The following is a 15520-nucleotide window of genomic DNA, read 5'->3' as shown; positions in this document are numbered from 1 at the left end:
AAGTTGACTTTCATTTACATTAGCTGTTTTATTAAGTTGACTTTAATTTATAATAGTGCATTAGGAGAATTTAAATAGATATTTTATTAAAGACAGTGAAATTTACAAGCTATTGTATATTAGAAATTGGTTATGAATCCTTATGGATTTCTGGTATATTTTTTATTTAATTTTTGTTGATCTGTTTCTTTTACTCATAATTTCATAATTTTATTTATGATTCTTATTGCATATTGTTCTATTGTATATTTTGTAGTCATTTTATTTAGAATCAGTGGGTTGTTACATTGGAGTTATAAAAATCAGGCTTTTAATTTAATGTTTCATGATCTTGTTTATTTTGTGTACTTTTTAGATTATTTTAAATTTTATTGTTTCTTACTGTATGTTTAATCGTAAAAAAATAAAAAACAGAAACTGGACATTATTCCTTGGATAATTTCGATGGCAGATTGGTAATCTATTTGTCTGGAAGATACTGGATCTGAATCCAGGTCAAGGTTGGCATTTTTCATGCTGTAGAAAATTCATCTCATTGTAAAAAAAATATGTGTGTTTATAATTAATTTGGTATCAGCCTGTAACCAATATGAATAAGTAAATTAATAAATAATTAATTTTTTAAGAAACTGTTTATCCAATTGAATTTTTAATTTAATATGTATTTTACAGCTACTTTATTTTCTCATCACTGCAGTTCATTTATAATGTCTTTATTGGTTATTTGTTATTACTCCTTGCAATAATTTTTTTATGGAAATTTATTGTTTCTGACAAAATTATGATATTTATTTCTTTCTTTTGTTTTTCAGCCAAGTATGATTAGTTTCTGGGGTTTTTTTTTACTTAAAATAAAAAATTAACTTTTATATGAATTATGACATTTAGCAATTTGTTAATGTTAGTACTTAACTGTTTTAAGAGAAACTATACTGTCTTCAGTTAGCTTATAGAATGAAGAATAAACAAACGTTGGCTTTTGTGTGAGTGAGTTCGTCATGATTCTGCTGAGTCATGTCCCTTTCATCAGCCCCAATTTACAACACGGCCATATCTACATACAACACTATAATCATTACTTATATATAGTCACCATATAATTAATTTGTCATGAAGTAGTAAGTAGTCAGTCTAATTAAACGTTTATGTAACTTTGTGTCTTCTCAGTTCTATTGAAACTTGATGTTTTCATATATATATAGTCACCATATAATTAATTTGTCATGAAGTAGTAAGTAGTCAGTCTAATTAAACGTTTATGTAACTTTGTGTCTTCTCAGTTCTATTGAAACTTGATGTTTTCATATGATCACTCTTTTGTTCTTGTGCTCAATTTTTGTTCTGTTATTTAAAGTTAATAAAATGCAATTTTTTTAAGTTTACTGAAATGTGTGAGTAGTGTATTCCTAGATTTGGGTCTGTAACAATTGAGTTATACAATTATTTTGACACCATATCTGATACAACTGACAATTGTGCACAGTTACTGATATCCCCTATGAAAAAAGCCTTTCATTGTTTGGAGAAACACATCACTTTAAATATTTTTTTTTAAAGCAAATTACAAAGTAATCCAACATTGTTTGTATATAACATAAGTGGAAGTTGTGCTGCTTCAGTGTACAATGTGATTTGCGAGTACGAATCTACTAATGAATTATGGTTTCCTAAAAAAAAACAAAATCCCTGAAGATCAGTTGAAGAAAAACTTGACCATTTTGATAAAATTGCAATTTGTGAAAAGGTACACAAATTTTATTTATTGAGAAATGGTTTAACGATCCGTTACCTTCAATGGAAGATAATTCGGTTATTGTCTTAGACAGTGCCTCTTATCATTCATGTAAAAAGGAAAGAATTCCAGCTGTGTCTTGGAAAAAGAATGATATCAAAATGTGGCTTAATTCAAAAAGATTGATTTTTAAAGTTATGAACTTAAGGTACAGTTATTGAAAAAGGGTTTTGCGTATTAAAAGTAATTTTAATGTGTATAAAATTGATGAGTTAACAAGATCCAGTGGTAAAACCATGCTTCCATTACCTTCCTATCATTGTGTTTTCAACTCAGTTGAGTTAATTTGGTAACCAATCTAAAGTTACATAGTGTCAGAAAATACTGATTTAAAAATATCTGATGTTAAAAAATTTGCTTAAAAGGTATTGATAAAACAGGCCAGCAGGAATGGAAAAACTGTGTCAAACTTGTAATGGATGCTACAGAACTAAATTATTGGAAATTGGATGTGGATAATATAATAGAAAACAGAATTGAGCGTCCCATTGTATCTCTTAATACTGACAGCACTACGGATTTCTTGCAATCAGATGATGAAAACTGAATTGAATTTATTATTTATTTATTATCATAGATATTTAATCTAAGTTGTTAATGAAATTTTATTGTTTATGGACAATTGACAATTTTATAACTTAAAAAACTGAAATAAAATGTCTTAATTTATTTAAATTAAAAATATAAAAGCGCGTGGTTACTGAATATTAATGTCACGTAGTTTCTTTTATATGCATCAGGATTTACAGGAGATGTTTCTAAATTGGCCACCTGAACACTCTTACGCACAGTTTCTTTACTTGAACTCTATAAGCTAACTGAATAAGATATAATGTAAGTAATTGTTTTATCAGTAGGACTTCAAATTCCCTCCATTCAAATTTTCATTTGTTTAAAAAATTCTCTTAGGCATTCATGTAATATAAATCTTTGTTAATTTTTAAAATTAAGTTTTATAAAATTAAACTTTTGCCCTTGATTTTGAATGCTGTTTTTGAGTTCTATTACTAAATTGTAATAATTTTGGTTAATACAAAGGTTGTTCAATAATTAAAGTGACAAATAACTTAAAAAAAATATTATTTATTCAGTGACAATGAACTAATATTTTCCATATAATCCATGACTACATTTAGTTTATTTGTCCTTTCTTTTTGTGAGCTTTCTTAATCCAGTAGGAAAGATTTTTTCACCTTCATGTCTGAGCAATCTTGCTTTGCATTTCTGACCTGCTTATTTTTGCAAAATTTGGTGCTGGGTAAAAACTCTGCGAGAACAATAAAAAAATCTAATGATGTGAAATCATGACTGTAAGGGGATGTGACAGTACTTCCCAACCCAACTTTTGAATAGCTTTCCATGTCTTTTGAGCGTTTTGGGACCGTGTGTTATATAGATTATGCATTTTGAAAGATATCCAACATGTTTTTTTCTTAATGCAGATTTCACTTTAATTTATAGCATGTCACAATATTACTTAATGTTGATTGTACGTTGTCCTTTCAAATAATTGGAATAAATTGAACCTTTATAGTTCCAAAACACTGTTATTATTAGCTGATGGGGAGTTAGATTTTGAATTTTTGCCTGATAGGCTAACCTGGTTGTCTCTATTCTCTACAGTGAGTTTGAATTCCAACTCAAAATGATGAACCAAGTTTCTCTTGTGATGAATGCAAATTTCATTAAAAGTTTATTTTGTGAACTTTGCTAAAAACTTATGTATATTAGCACAGTAGAAAAACATTTAATTCATATTTTAAAATTTGTGACTTGAATTACTAATCTGAACTGATTTGAGGGAAGAATCTGCTAGATATAAATTTACACAACTCTCTCTATTGTCTTGTTTTTACCCAGTTATGCTTAGACAAGTTAACTCAATTTTTAAAAGCAGGCGAATTCATGGTAGGCTATGAAAGCATTCTTAAATAAGTTACAATGTTTTCCTCTGGGTTGGCAGAAGATTTAAAGCTCTGTTGTATTATTCAGAGTGACATATATTTATATTATTGTATCATATATTATTTAATTTTAATTTGTTGGTTTTATTCTTTTGGGGAATATTTTTATTTAATTTTTGTACTTATAAGCTGTTTTACCAGGTATGCATATAAAATAATGAGAAAGATTAAATATAAGAATATTTACCTGTGTTAAATATGTGTAAATCTGAAGTAATTTCTGGCATCATTAGCATTTTAGTAGTAGTATGTACCATTTTACTTATACAAATTTATTATGTGTAGCAGAAAGTAGTAGTATCTCCGAAGAATACTGTAACTGTGGTAAAACAGCCAACTAGGATTCTTCCAGCTCCATCTCCTGCACAGTTGCAGTCAATTGCTCCATCAACTGCTGTTAGCTCTAACTCTCAGAAGGTGCTAATTAGACAGGTAAAACAATAATTAAAATGAGATTTTTAGAATATTCCTAATTTAAAAATAAATTTTGTAATAAATATGAATTAAAGAATGTTTTAGAAGTTTTAATTAACTATAAAATATTGTGCTGTTGGTGGAGTATAGATGTAATTACTGGTTTGAGACATGACTTCTCATCTGACCATAAAGTGCATTCTCTGGTCCACTATTTGGTACATTAAAGATAACTATTTAATTTAATCACGACAAAGCTGGTTGGTTATCTAGATGAGTAAATTTATTATAAACCTGGTTTTTTGCACTATTGTTCCATATGTCTTTTTCAACTAGGTAATAAAAATCATTGCTATTCAAGCTAAAGCTTTGTATTATTTTAAAAATAATGTCTGAATTACATTTTTCTATTTACCTAAGGAATGATGATAGATCAAAAGATGATAGATCAAGTGCAATGACTTGTTGGTGGCTGTTTGTTGTGAAATTATGTTGCAAATTTTCCAAGAAAACATTTTACTTGGCATTACTATTAGAAGTGATTTTTGACATGCATGTTATTATCTAAACACCAAAAGTTATGTAACATTTAATTCAACCCCCCAAGTGACACTTAATTGGACCCTTACAATTTTTCCCCGTACCCAGAAGATAAAAGGTTGTGATGTGAAGTTAGGGGTTATCCAAGATGTGCCAGTAGCAAACATTTTCTTGAGTACCTTGCTGAATTTATTTTTCACCACACTTTCACAAACTGTTTACACTGTTCAAGTACACAATATTTATTAAAAGAAATTTCCAAGTTATACAGATGAAGCTAAAAAAAAAACTGCTGGAAATTTTCAACTGCAAACTATGATGTCAGAGAATTATAGTTAACAAGGTAATAATTAAGTAAGTGACCTTTTTCTTTTCTGACCTTAAAAAATACTCATATTTAAATATGATGATGTTTAAAAAGTTATTTTCTTGAGTGAGAAGAAACCACAGGTGACAACATGATAGTAAGCAATTACAGAAATTAAGAATTTTAAGACAGACTGGAGAAAAAAAGATGGTTATGACAAATTCGTAAATAAGTAAAACTAAATTTTTGGTGATGTAGCAGAAGCACCCAAGTATGTTTATTTGGTAATGAAAAGCATTATTGAAGGTATAAGATGCAGGGGGAGACAAAGATTAGAATACATAAAGTTAACAGGAAGCATAAAAGATGTAAGAACTAAGAAAATTAATGAAATTAAAAAAAATGATAAGCAGAATAGAAAATTACATTACAACAGTCATTTGTTTGTTTGGTTGAACAAAAAAAAATTATCACTGGTGAAAACATATATTACTGACATGACAGTAATCCAACTGTATTGTAATTTTTCACTTTTAATTTAAAATTTAAAAAAATGTCAGTATAATGGGTGTTTCAAAAAGGACACAACCCTGAGATTAAGAAGGTAAAGTCACGCATAGGTAAATTTTATTTCTCCCTACATGTCAGTTTGCAACACTACCCAAGTTTAGCAGCTTTTAACATTTTAAATGTCCTTATCAAATATTAAAATTTCAATACTAGTGCTTCAAATCAAATACTACTTGTGGTACACCAGTATATATTTGTCTATTGTGTTAACCATGTCGTTTTCCTAGTACGAATGTGTGTTTATTATTAAGACTTATTGCGCATATAAATCTTACAAATGAGTGAAAGACAGGTTTTTGGATAAAATCTCCCAATTCTTCAGTTCCTAATAAGTTGACAATATTGCATTTGATGACTTTGTTATTGAAATTCTGGATCGTGTTTATTTCGGCAACGAGGCATGGTTTCACTTGGATGGCTAAATTAATGGACAAAACTGTAGAATATGGAGTGCTGAAAATCCTCATGCGTTTCATGAATAACCATTACGCATATGTAAAATTAGTGTTAGGTGTGTGATCTCCTGGCATCGTGTATTAGGGACTTTTATTTTTTGACAAATCTGTAGGTGGTGTGATTTATTACAACTTAATCGAACAGTTTATTGCCATGCTAGATTTACACAAATGAGAATGTAGGTTCCAGCAGGATAACACAATGTTTCATACTGCTAATAAAATGTTGGATACGTTGTGGGAATTTTTTGGCCATCATTAGATTTCAAAAGGGTTGTGGCGGCCTTCAGATCCCCAGATCTTACACCAGCAAACATTTTCCTTTGGAGATATTTAAAAATGTGTAATTTTTAAAAACAATCCTCATACACTTTACGAATTGAAGGCCAGCATTAAAAGTGAGATTTCAAACATTATTGAGCAACAGTTGTATTCCCATTTTAGGTGACTATTTGGAGTTATCTGACATTTGATATTTATCAACATTCATTTTAATTGTACTGCAATGTGTTGATGAAATAACGTTGCAACAACAATGTTTTCATAATATTTTCCTTGTTGCAATAAATTATGCTTAGACATCTGCTATTTATACAGATGTTAAGCATTTTACTGTATGATGGGCATACTCCTGATGTTGATTTTAATAATTGTAGGTCATTCTAAAATCTGGTTTTGGACTCTAACCTGTTTGACCAGTATTAGGAATGCACTATATGTTATTTCTTTTTGGTTTTTAATTTTTTTGCACTATTTGCATTGTCTTTGTTTTGTCAGAACATTCTTTTCCTGTGGTATAAAACACCATTTCTAAACTGCTCAATGTAGATGCTAAAACTTTGCATGCTTGGTAAGCAGTTGAGGTAGATCACAGAAATAAAGTGATGCTGGCTGCAGTTACCCATTCAGTCTGGTAACTACACAATATTCACATTACTTTGTTAATAACGTAAGTCGGTCTCTTAATATACCAATCTGTCATAATCAACTATATAATATCTGTTTGAAATTAAAAATTAACAGAACCTTTTTGAAGATGAGTATATTCTGTACTATGTGAAAAGCTTTCTTTTCTACTTCAAAATACTGTTTTGATGTTTATAGGCATTTTGTCATTATCCAAACTGTGAATGTTTTGAAGTAAAAAATTTCAATTTTTTTATTGTTTTAACTCTTTAAATAAAATAATGCTTTTGTTGAGATCTGGTGTTAACAGTATAGTTTTCCTCTTTAGCTTTTAAGTTAGAAATAAATTTCAGAGGGAATATGTTAGCGAGTTGAATGATTATCACAAGTTCACTCTTTAATGCTTTTTATGAATTATTTGCCTGGCTGCATGAACAAAAGGGTATAAGAACAGCAAGTATGTGTCTTGAAAGTAAAATGTGAAACATGATTGTTTAATGTGATCTATTATTTTTTTAAATCCTCCAAAATTGCTATTATGACAACTTTTCCTGAGTGGCTTATTTGTCTTACTGAATATAATGCACTTACCTGGCAAGAAATAGAAGAAGAAGGGTTTTTTGTTTTAATGTTGGTTGATATTTTTTAATTTTTGGCAATAATTTCTATGAATTTCAAAGTGAAATAAAAAATTATTTTTTGAAACATAAGTAAATAGGGGGGCGCCTGTGTCATGTTTTCCATTGTATTGCATTTATGAATGTTCATTTATTAACTGGAAGATTTGAATTTAGATAAAAAAAGTAATGACTTTCATTACTTCAACTGTTTTTAAAATGAATAATAATGCAACCATATTTTTTTTTAGTTGTAATTTATATTATTTTTTTTAAATCTGTTAATTTTAATATCTGATTTTTGTTCTTCTATAACAGTTATTACTGAATTATGTTGTATGATGTAATAATTTTGATAATTCCACAGATTTAATGTTTATGTTTAATATTACAAATAATTTTAAATATTTAAAACATTTTCGTCCACGTTCAACTTAATGATACAACACTGAGTTTATTATATTTTAAATTATTTATTTCACATATAATTCAGGTATTGCATATAGTATTAAGTATACTAGAATATTTTTATCTTATGCTGTAATGTAAACATTCAACTAGGAAGAATTAATGCATTTCACTTGTGACAAAAACAGGGCTAAAAAGAGATAGATAGCCTGGAGTCTGCTATTCAGGTTTGCACTAGAATTCATGCCATACATTTTCTTGGTGTTGGTTATGTTTTTGTGAGTATTGTTCAGAGTAATAAAAATATCATTTTATTATGGATTTCTCATTAAAAAGAAAAACAAACTCTTAACTCTGGTGTTTTACTTGCTTTGTGACTTGTGTATGAATATTGTCTTTTGTAACAATGTGCAATTGCTTATTAGTAGTAATTGCTATTACTACTGGCAAATTAAGGATTAAGACAAATTTATACTGAATCGTGGATTAGTTGTTTTTTATTTAGACAGTGTATACCAAGTTAGAAACAGTTTATATCAATAATTTCTGAAAGGTACTCTGATTACTGTAAGGAGTATTTTCATATTTCACTGGCTAATTTTTGTTAGCATCCTTTTTAATGAAATTGCAAAATGTATAAATAGGAAGCTTTCTTTAACACATTTAGTCCTGGTAACTACAGAGGTAAACTGCATCTGTAGCCTGGCTGTTTTTTTTAATTTTACATGTACGTATAACAAGGAATACTTGCATATAACATGTGCAATTATGTTAATATTACATATCAACATACAGTTTTTAATTAATAAAAATTACAAAAACCAGTAACAGTTTATAAGTAAATTTTATTTTCATCTCATTTTATTTTAATGCTTACAGATTCTTTTACTGATTAAACTGATTTTTTATTAACAACATGCATATGAACAACTATATGATTTTTTCACAGTACATATCAATAATTTGCTTTAAAAATAGACATAAAATGTTTATAAAAGTTAATTTCTCCTGTATAGAAAGAATTTATTGAACGATATCTATTGAGCATTGATAAAACTATGAGCATATAAAAAGAACATATATGATGCAGTCAATGAAGTGGTAGCTTAATGTTTTAGATAAAAAAAAAAAAAAACAATATTTCACGGTTTCCGTTAAAATTTTTTAAATTAATATTTATTTTTACATTAATATTTTTTTATTCTCTTTCTTCTTTATAGGGCGGCACTCTAAAGCCTGGTACATTAGTTACAACAAATACATCTGGTCAGGTAATTAGAATACCAGCATCACAAAGTCTAACAGCTGGTAACATTCACCAGATACAACTACCTCCAGGGAGTAAACAGGTAGTCATATTGTAAATTTATCTTTTTAAAATTTTTAATTTTATTATTCACATTAGGTGCTGAGACTGCATTACTGTGTCAACTTCTTAGTGATATCTTCCTACTTGATGCTATTTTTACAACAAATTTCCTTATATTATTAAGATATATTTTATATTTATTGTAATTTCATGTAAGTTTTTTCTAGTAACATTACTATCTTTGAAAGCAATTTTTGTACCAAAATGCAAAATTTAACTCGTATGCTGTTAAATGCTAGATATTTTGAATTGTAATGATATCAAATGTGTAATATAAACATACAGCAACACCTATTGCTGTTGGCATATTGTAGTGACATCTTGAATGCTGCTATTAAGTTAATTTCTATGATTAGCATTTTTCTGATGTGATAAGATTAGTGTTTTAAAATTGTAAAGAAAGATATAAAATTCATAAATGTTTTCAATTCTGTATATATAAAACAATCATTCTGCTATTTCTATATCATTTGATTTAATCAATTCACCTAACTTGTTCAATACACTATTACTTTTTTTTTTGTTAATTTATATACATAGAAGCATTCCTTGGTATATATATTAATAAAATTAAAAATAAATAAAAGAAAAGTTTGCAATAGAAAAATAACTTACAAAACACTGCAAGAATTATATTTCTCCCTGTTTTCATAAAATAACATTTTTGATTGTTAAAATTGCATAGTATTGTTTTAGACAGTGCAAGTTGATATTCCTATTAACCATTTGATTTTTATTCCTATAAAGCATGTGCTCCCAAATTAACGAAGTCGAGAGTTCTAAGGTGGAAATCCTAGTAAAGACAGAGTTACTTTTGTATAAATTGAATACTAGATCGTGGATATCGGTTTTCTTTGGTGGTTGGGTTTCAGCTAACCACATAGCTCAGGAATGGTCGACCTTAGACTGTACAAGACTAAGCAGTAAGACTGCAGTAATTTGCATTCATACATATCATCCACATTCATCCTCCGAAGTAATACCTTACGGTGGTTCTGGAGGCTAAACAGTAAAAGAGAACTGAAAAGGGAGTAGGTGTTCTGTATAGTATTTTATATGCTGAATCTGAATATGTACTCCAAAATAACACATCATGTAACATTTTTAAATTACAACCCCTTAAATTTATTTGTTACATCATTTTTATAACAAGATTTTTATGACAGAACAATTTTTGGTATTATTTTATTGAACTTCAAGATTTTCTAAGTTTGTGTGTGTGATGTGTGTATGGCTGGGTATGGGCATGGGTGTTTATGTATGTGTGTGTGTGTGTTTAGCACTGTGTTTTGTTGCCCTCCATGGTGAAACAATTTTATGTAGTATTTTAAGTAATTGTATTTATAAATTAAAACTATTTTTATAATTAAGTAAGTATCTCTGTAATATTTCACTTGACTTTCGTTCATTAAAACATTTTGAATTTTACAGTGAGTAAAAATCAGGCTTGTAAAAATTCTACAAACTTTTTTTTGTTATGTTTGCGGAGGATTCGCCATGAAAAGTCAATGAAAACCAGTATCGAATCTGCTGAAAACTGCTTACAAACATTATTTTGACTGTCCCTTGAGAGACCAATATAAATCCTGGACTCCACATACAGCATGCATTGTGCTGTGTTAAACTAACCCAGTGGTTAAAATGAAAAAAAGGGCATTTACCATTTGGCGTACCTATGATTTGGCGAGAGCCTACTATTCATTATGATGACTGCTATTTTTGCTTAACAAATGTTATCGGTTTCAATTCAAACAATAAAAGCAGTATTGCATACGCAAATGTTCGTTCAGCTATGAGACCAGTACTCATGGTGTTTATTTACTGATTTCGATTGTTCCAACTTCTTGAAAAGAAATTTCTGATTCCCCAGAAGGCTCAACCAATGATTCCTCAACTTCATTAGATGTTAATTACATTCCAGAAGAATCAAATACTGAATCTCACCTCATTACACAAGCAGAACTGAGCAACCTAATTTGGAACTTGTATTTGTCAAAAAACTAGCAGGATACCTAGGTTCACGTCATGAAGAATGGAATTTATTAAACAAGGATACTAAAATTTCAGTACAGAAATCAAACAAAAATTTACTGAAATTTATTAGAAGAGATGGTTTAATTTGTTCCTGCCATGATGTTGGGGGCTAATGTGTGAACTGGTCATTGAATATGTTGTTCGTAATTGGTGTTTATTTATAGACTCATTAAAAAGAAGCTTTAAAGGCTGTGTTGTTGCATAACTCAAATAAGTTTTCTTCTATATCGGTAGCACATGCAGGAATGAAAGAAACATATCAAAGTATGTCAAAAATTTTAAAGCTATTAAGTATGATGAATACTCATGGTGAATCATTGCTGTCCTGAAAGTGATAGGGCTTCTTCTTGGTCTCCAGAGTGGCTTTACAAAGTATATATGTTTCTTGTGTTTATGGGATAGTCAAGCCGCAAATAAACACTATGCAGTTAAAGACTGGCCAAAAAGAAATCAGTTTACCCCAGAAAAGGAAAATGTTGTCGATATTCCCCTTATTAAAGCAGATCATATTATTTTACACCATTTCTATATGTAAAACTAGGCCTGATAAAGAATTTTGTAAAATGCAATTGTATGTTTATATTTTTGTTTGGATTTTCTCCTTCTCCACAAAGAAAACTTAAATCTGACCAATCAAATGAAGACTATTCCAATGTGCACATGCGTCTGCTCAATTGGACATCTTCAAAGGTTTTACTTCATTTTTTTGACGTTATCTTCATTATTGTGATATAAAACAAACAAAATATTTAACAATTTGTTTTTTATAAATAAATGTGTAAACTGTTCATATTTTCATGATAAACTTAATTCATCAATGTCAAAATAACCTCGAAAATAATAAATATAAAATTTTAATTACACATTTAGGTTATAAATGTTTATTTATCAGTCAATTGCATCACTATTTCAATGTAATTGATAAAAATAGTTGATTGTATATGGAATACTTCATTGGTTCACTTATCTACCTTTATCAAAGAGCCGATAGGTATCTCTTAGAGTTATTATTGATTATCTTTATACATTCAGTTTAACAAAAGAAACACAAATATATACTTACATATACAAAAAATATAATCTGTTCAATAAATTATGTGTAAATTTATCAGTTGTTTTACTTTGTAAGCAGCAGAAGAATAAAAAAAAAACTCCTTCAATTTCGTAATGCATGTTAGACAAGTCGTTAGCCTGTCAGAAAACCTGTCAAGGCATGAACGGTTTTCCGTGAGGGACTATAGGTTAATAAATTCATGTACTGATTGGTGGAAGTTCAAAAATTGAAAACTCAGTTTCAATAAATGCTTAAAAAAAAGCCAAAATAAACTTTAAATAATTTATCGATACTGAAGCACGTCTATCTAAGAAAAAATGCAAATACAAAAGCAGCTTCTTGAATTCAAAGTAATTTTCAAATGTGTCAGTTATATTTAGATATAATAATGTATATATTGTTATTAAATAGTCTGATTAGTAATGAAAATACATAAAAATACACCTTGAAACAAAGTATTCAGTATTGTACATTTTTTGTAATCAGTCGCCAGATTTTTTTTGGGGGAAATGCCTGTGTGTTATCATTGCCCAGAATTTTTTTTAATAAAAAGGTAAAATAACTCTAAAATAATAAAACAAAGCTAATGTACACATGCAGCTCCAGAATAAACTTTACTGCTGACTCTGTTGTTACAGGAAATGATTAGCCTAGTTAGGAAAAATTCAGCCGAAATAAAAGAATGCTGCATATACCTAAAAGAAAATAATGACACACATAGTAAACAGCAGTACTTCACATGATTAGCAAACTGTGAATGGCCAAATAATGCATTCTTGAAATGTTACCCTCCTACCATTGGAACTTAATGACAATTTACGATGGGCCCATGTCTTAATAGAATCCAAATACTTAGTTAAAGAATAATTTATATTAATATTTGTTATTAAGTTATCCTTTTTTTAGTGTTCTATTTTAATTGTGATTGTTGAGACTAATTTATTTTGTATTGTCTTATCTGTAGGTGCAATATGTCAGATTAGTCAGTACCAGCAGTACACCTCCAAGTGTTGTGACAACCAGTTCATCCGGCAAGACTCTTCTACCAGTCACATCTGTCACAAAACCTGTTCCAGTTGCTCTCACTCAAAGCCCACATGCTTTTAAAATGGTACCCATTGCTCCTGCTCATCCTATACAGCAGGTCACTGATTAGCTCTGTGTAATCTTTGTTTATTATTTATGTCACACTTTTCATTCAGTGCAGTGGAATCACATTTGATCTCATGATTGATCATAAAATGATGATTGTTATAAGTAATTAGTGTTTATTGTAAAATATGTGTAATGCTTATGAGTGGTGTCATACTTAGGATGTTTGTAGATGTGTAATCCTTGTGAGTGGTTCATGTGATTTGTATGAGTGTTGTGATTTCCAGGTGTAATGCTTATTACCAATTATGTCCATAAATGTTTTTTATTGTTCAGAATATTAGAATATGCCATAGTGAAATTGCAATATTTTTTTGGGGGAAATTTTAATTTTATAAGAGAATTTAATTTGAAAACTTTGTTTGCATTTATTAGTCTTACAGTTGGGATTTTGTTGAGGATACTGTTCGTATTCATAATGTGCTTTTATTAACTTATCTAATGTTTTTTCAGCCCTGAAAGTAATTACTTGTAGACTAATGTGATGACTGATTTAGGTCCAGATTTATGTCGGTGATATTTCTTTACTGTTGCAATGTTAATCTTACAATCTTTCCTAAATTTTTCTCATTAAACCTCACATTTCTTCATACTGTTAGCTTAATTTAAGCTAGCAATGGTCTTAACACAATGAATTTTATGGAGATATACTATTTGCTTGGAAACATATGAAAAATATATAATTTCTGTTGATCACACGGGTCCTAGGTCTTAGCAAAAAAAATTAATTTCATTTCAAAACTTTTTAGGAAAATACAGTTGTAAAGTTTACACATCATTGATTATTGCAAACAAAAATTTTTTCAGCTTTATAAAGAAACAGTAATTACCCCAAACTAACACTGACAACTTACATCTATACTCATGGCATAAATTCTTGACTTAATGTTGATTTGAGGCAGCCCATGTTTTTTGAGTGGGAGCATAGCTGATTCATTGTATTTTATGAGTTCATGAAAACAAAGTAAAATATGAAATATTGTAGGTTAAATTGTCTGATTGTGAATTCTCTTTGATTATTAAAAAAGACAGTTATATTTTAAAATGAATCATTTTTATCAAATTTTACAAACCTTTAATTATTTTTTATGTAGACTCCACAAATTATTTAATATTCAGGTGTTCATAAGCTTTTTTTATACCTTATCAAAGGAATGCCAATTGTGTCATTAGCCTTTTATCACTTTATTTTTACAGTTGTCATTGTCATGAAAATTGTGACCCTGAAGTACTTCATAAAAAGAGATGGAAGTTGCAGGTACCAAATGATAGCTACTGGGTGAAGTGATTGATATGTTCTCCCTCAAATGGTATAACAAAATATTGTCTGACAGCTGTTAATGCAATCGAGCATCATCGTGGATCAAAAGAATCCCAAAAGTCAATTTGTCATGGCATTTGTTTAGGGTGACACACTGTAGTTTTTTCAATGTTTAATAATAAGCACAAGAATTTAATTTGGTGTGTGGGGCATGAATTTACTAAAATAATGCGGTCCTGATTGACTGTCTGTCCTGAAGTGTAGTACATGTATTTACTCTTGTTGAGATTGGTTAAATGTTTTGTTTTTTTTGGTGGTAAGCTGGCATGGTTCCATTGGAAGGAGTGTTATTTCAGTTCAAGTGTGCAACACCAAGTCTCATCTTTTATACTGTGTTTCATATTTCATCTTATTGATGTGTGAAAGTACTAAAACACGCTCATCTGCTAGCATTTAATATCTAATATGTACAAACATTTTGTACATATGTGATGTGTACAGTGATAATTTCTTGCAGTATAGGTTGTTAATCTTCAGGAAATACTAAGAACACTAATTGTAAAACATTGGTTCAACATTGTAATAATTGTTGAACATTGGTTCATAAACCTTTTCATGACTAAAAGGCCCTAGCTTAAGCAAAACCTTTTGGGTAAAAATTGCGGGATAAAGAGTAA

General features: G+C 29.1%; 1 protein-coding gene across 5 annotated transcripts in view; it reads left to right on the top strand.

Annotated features, from left to right (window-relative positions):
• mip120 (Myb-interacting protein 120) overlaps positions 1-15520 on the top strand; it is a 111299-nt gene that overhangs the window by 30458 nt on the left and 65321 nt on the right. For 2 of the 5 annotated variants that reach the window (XM_075379068.1, XM_075379099.1), the window contains exons 5-7: positions 4042-4188; positions 9194-9322; positions 13395-13574. In XM_075379068.1, coding sequence (XP_075235183.1) covers positions 4042-4188; positions 9194-9322; positions 13395-13574 — 456 coding nt within the window. The remainder of the gene's footprint in view (positions 1-4041; positions 4189-9193; positions 9323-13394; positions 13575-15520) is intronic. The other 3 variants (XM_075379091.1, XM_075379077.1, XM_075379086.1) reach the window with 3 other exon arrangements.

Source organism: Lycorma delicatula, chromosome 1 (assembly GCF_047948215.1).
Source record: "Lycorma delicatula isolate Av1 chromosome 1, ASM4794821v1, whole genome shotgun sequence".
Classification (NCBI taxonomy): Eukaryota; Metazoa; Arthropoda; class Insecta; order Hemiptera; family Fulgoridae; genus Lycorma; species Lycorma delicatula.
The sequence above is the reverse complement of the archived record's forward strand: the minus strand, read 5'-3'. Positions and strand labels throughout refer to the sequence as shown.